General features: G+C 45.4%; 1 protein-coding gene across 1 annotated transcript; it reads right to left on the reverse strand.

Annotated features, from left to right (window-relative positions):
- Window positions 1-1,497: 1,497 nt before the first annotated feature.
- GPR3 (G protein-coupled receptor 3) lies at window positions 1,498-2,481 on the reverse strand. The gene has a single exon (XM_084814406.1). The coding sequence runs from the start codon at window positions 2,479-2,481 to the stop codon at window positions 1,498-1,500; it is 984 nt and encodes a 327-aa protein (XP_084670532.1).
- Window positions 2,482-2,792: the final 311 nt, after the last annotated feature.

A 2,792-nucleotide genomic window follows, 5' to 3' on the forward strand; every position in this document is an offset into this window, starting at 1 on the left:
GAGCACTATCCTATCTCCCCTCAGTCTTCTCCTCTCAAGGCTAAACATGCCCAGTTCTTTCAGTCTCTCTTCATAGGGCTTTGTTTCCAGTCCCCTGATCATCTTTGTTATCCCCACCCTGCATGGGAATTATAATCCAACACATCTGGTAAAGCACCAGGCTGGGGAAGGTTGACCTATGAGTGTACAAACAGCACAGCCACACGTATCACAAAATCATTTTTATTTTTTTCCCTGATGGTTGTAAACAAAAGTATACAGTACTTTTCAACTCATACAGAGCATCTTTTAGTTTCTCCACAATGCAGTAGTAAAAACATCAGATTTCCAAAGTGCCTGTTACATTCATTTCCTTTCCAGGATTGTGCAAATTTGAAGGAGGGAGTGGGGGGAAGTTCAGTATATAGACTATATGTGATCCAGGGTTTTCACTGTTGACAATCATCCATTCTATTTCCCCATGGTCAGAAATGCTCCCGCCCCCACTGCCGCCGGTGCTGGGGAGTTCCTAGTGCAATAGTTCAGGCCAGACTTTGCCAACCTTGGGTCCCCATGTGCTGTGAGACTACAACTCCCATCACCCCCAACCATTATGATGTTGGCAGGGGCTGATTTGTAGTGCAACAATGTCTCAGGATCCAAGGTTGGGAAAGACTGGATTTAGGCCGTGATCCATAAATCACTTACTTTAGAGTAGTACCGCTAAAGTCCTTGAGTATCACAATCTCTTTTCCACTCTACATTGTTTATTTTTATTAGTTATACATTCCATTTACTAATACTGACTGTTAACAGACATGCAAAATAATCCTCTTTACCGCTCCCCTCCTTCTTCACAACTTTGTGTGTAATGAAATGGAATGAACACCAGAGGGCAGCAAAATACAGAATAGGGAAAAATCTATTTTTGTTTTTAAAAGCTGGTAAATATTAAATAAATAAATAACTAAAACGCACACATTTCCTTTAGAAGCTGGCATATTTCTGGACCCATCTCTCTTCTTCCATCAGGGTAAAAACAACAACAACAACCAAATATGGAAGGGGGTACAATGGAATTTGTTTAAATGTAGAAAAATATTTTCGGATGATCTGAGGTTATTAAGGCTGTAGAAACTCAAAAGCAAGGTCAAAAGGTTTTGAGATTTCTTCCCATTTCCCTTTTAAGAAAATAAATGCATTATAAATATTTCACATAAAATATTTATATCAGATCTCTGACATGTAACACACACACACACACACACACACTGGCAGAAACACATTTTTAGAAAATGTATGGATAAAAAAATAAATGATATTTCTCTCTGTCCTTTTCTATCTGAAAAAAATAAATAAAAGATAACCACAACTTCACTTACATGGGGGAAAGGAAATTATAAAGGAGTGCCACATATTTGAGATGTCTCTCAAAAATCCCAAGGGATTGTGCAAAATAAAGAGGCTATTTGCAGATCAAGTCTTTTGAGCAGAGCAGGCTAATGTGGGAGGTGTGATTCAGACGTCACTGGGAGATCTGGATCGGAAAGGCATGGTGGAAGAGATACACCCACAGCATATAGTCCATAATACTTTCTGGATTTCTTGGTTCCTGAAGGCATAAATCACAGGGTTGATCATGGAATTGTAGGTAGCAGGCAGCACAGTCATATACGTGTAGAGGGCTGGGTAGGTGTAATCTCCCAAGAGGCAATAGATGGCAAAGGGCAACCAGCACGAAGCAAAGGTCCCCAAGATGATGGCCAAAGTGGAGATCCCTTTCCGCGTGGTGACGTAGTGCGAGGTGGCCAGGAAGTGTCTCTGGAGGGCGATCTGCTGGGCGTGCCGGCAAACGATCTTGCAGATCTGCACGTACAGCTGTAGCATCATGGCAAAGACCATGAAGAAGGAGATGGAGAGGATGATGAGGTTGTTCTTGGTCAAGGGCTTGACAATGCTGCAGCTGGAGTTGTCCTTGAGGCAGTTCCAGCCCATCACGGGCAAGAGGCCGAAGCAGACGGAGATCCCCCAGGTAATGATCAGCATGATGTACGTCCTGGTGACGGTCCTTTCCGAATAGTACGTCAGTGCGTTGTAGAGGGACAGGTACCGGTCTATGGTGATGGCCAGGAGGCTGCCCACGCTAGCTGTAAAGGAGCAGACCAGGAGGCCCACCGTGATGAGGTTCACGGCCTGCGACGGGATGCAGTAAACGAAGGCAAAGTGGAAGATGAGCCCCAAGCCAGCTAAGAGGTCTGCAGTAGCTAAGCTCCCAATCAAAAGGAACATGGGAGTCCGAAAGGCCGGGGTGTAAAAGATGACAGCCACCACAATGGCATTCTCGCAGGAGATGATGGTCCCGGAAACGCAAAGAACCACATCCCAAGGGTTCAGGGGAAGAGGAGGAGCCTCGGAGAGGGACAAGGAGTCACTGCTGGTGTTGCTGGGTACAAACCAGCCAGGCTGCTCTTCCGTAGAATTGGGGAGCACGTCCTCTTTCATGCTGTCCACCTGCGAGGGCACACAAGAAAACCCGCTCAGTACCATGCAAGAGACAGCAGAAATCGACCCGCATTTGTGAGTGTCTGGGGACCAAATTGGGGGGGGGGGGAGAATCTTTGAATTGACTCCAGTTTTTCTGGTGCTAAAAATCAAGATGGGAGCAAACTGGCCACTTTTATCCACACGCATTGAGGGCGGGGGGAGAAGGTGCAGGTTAATTTCACACACAGAGAGAGCATGTGATCACAACGTGCTTGTTATCAATGGTCCCTGGATGGGATATTTCTGGCTTAGACCTGCCCTTGTTTGCA

This window comes from Heloderma suspectum, chromosome 10, assembly GCF_057233095.1.
Source record: "Heloderma suspectum isolate Gila_16-S chromosome 10, 16-S_ref, whole genome shotgun sequence".
NCBI classification, from domain to species: Eukaryota; Metazoa; Chordata; class Lepidosauria; order Squamata; family Helodermatidae; genus Heloderma; species Heloderma suspectum.

What these genes read in the sequence shown, in the direction of transcription:
- GPR3 (XM_084814406.1), bottom strand. Translation starts at nt 2,481, where the DNA reads ATGAAAGAGGACGTGCTCCCCAATTCTACGGAAGAGCAGCCTGGCTGG.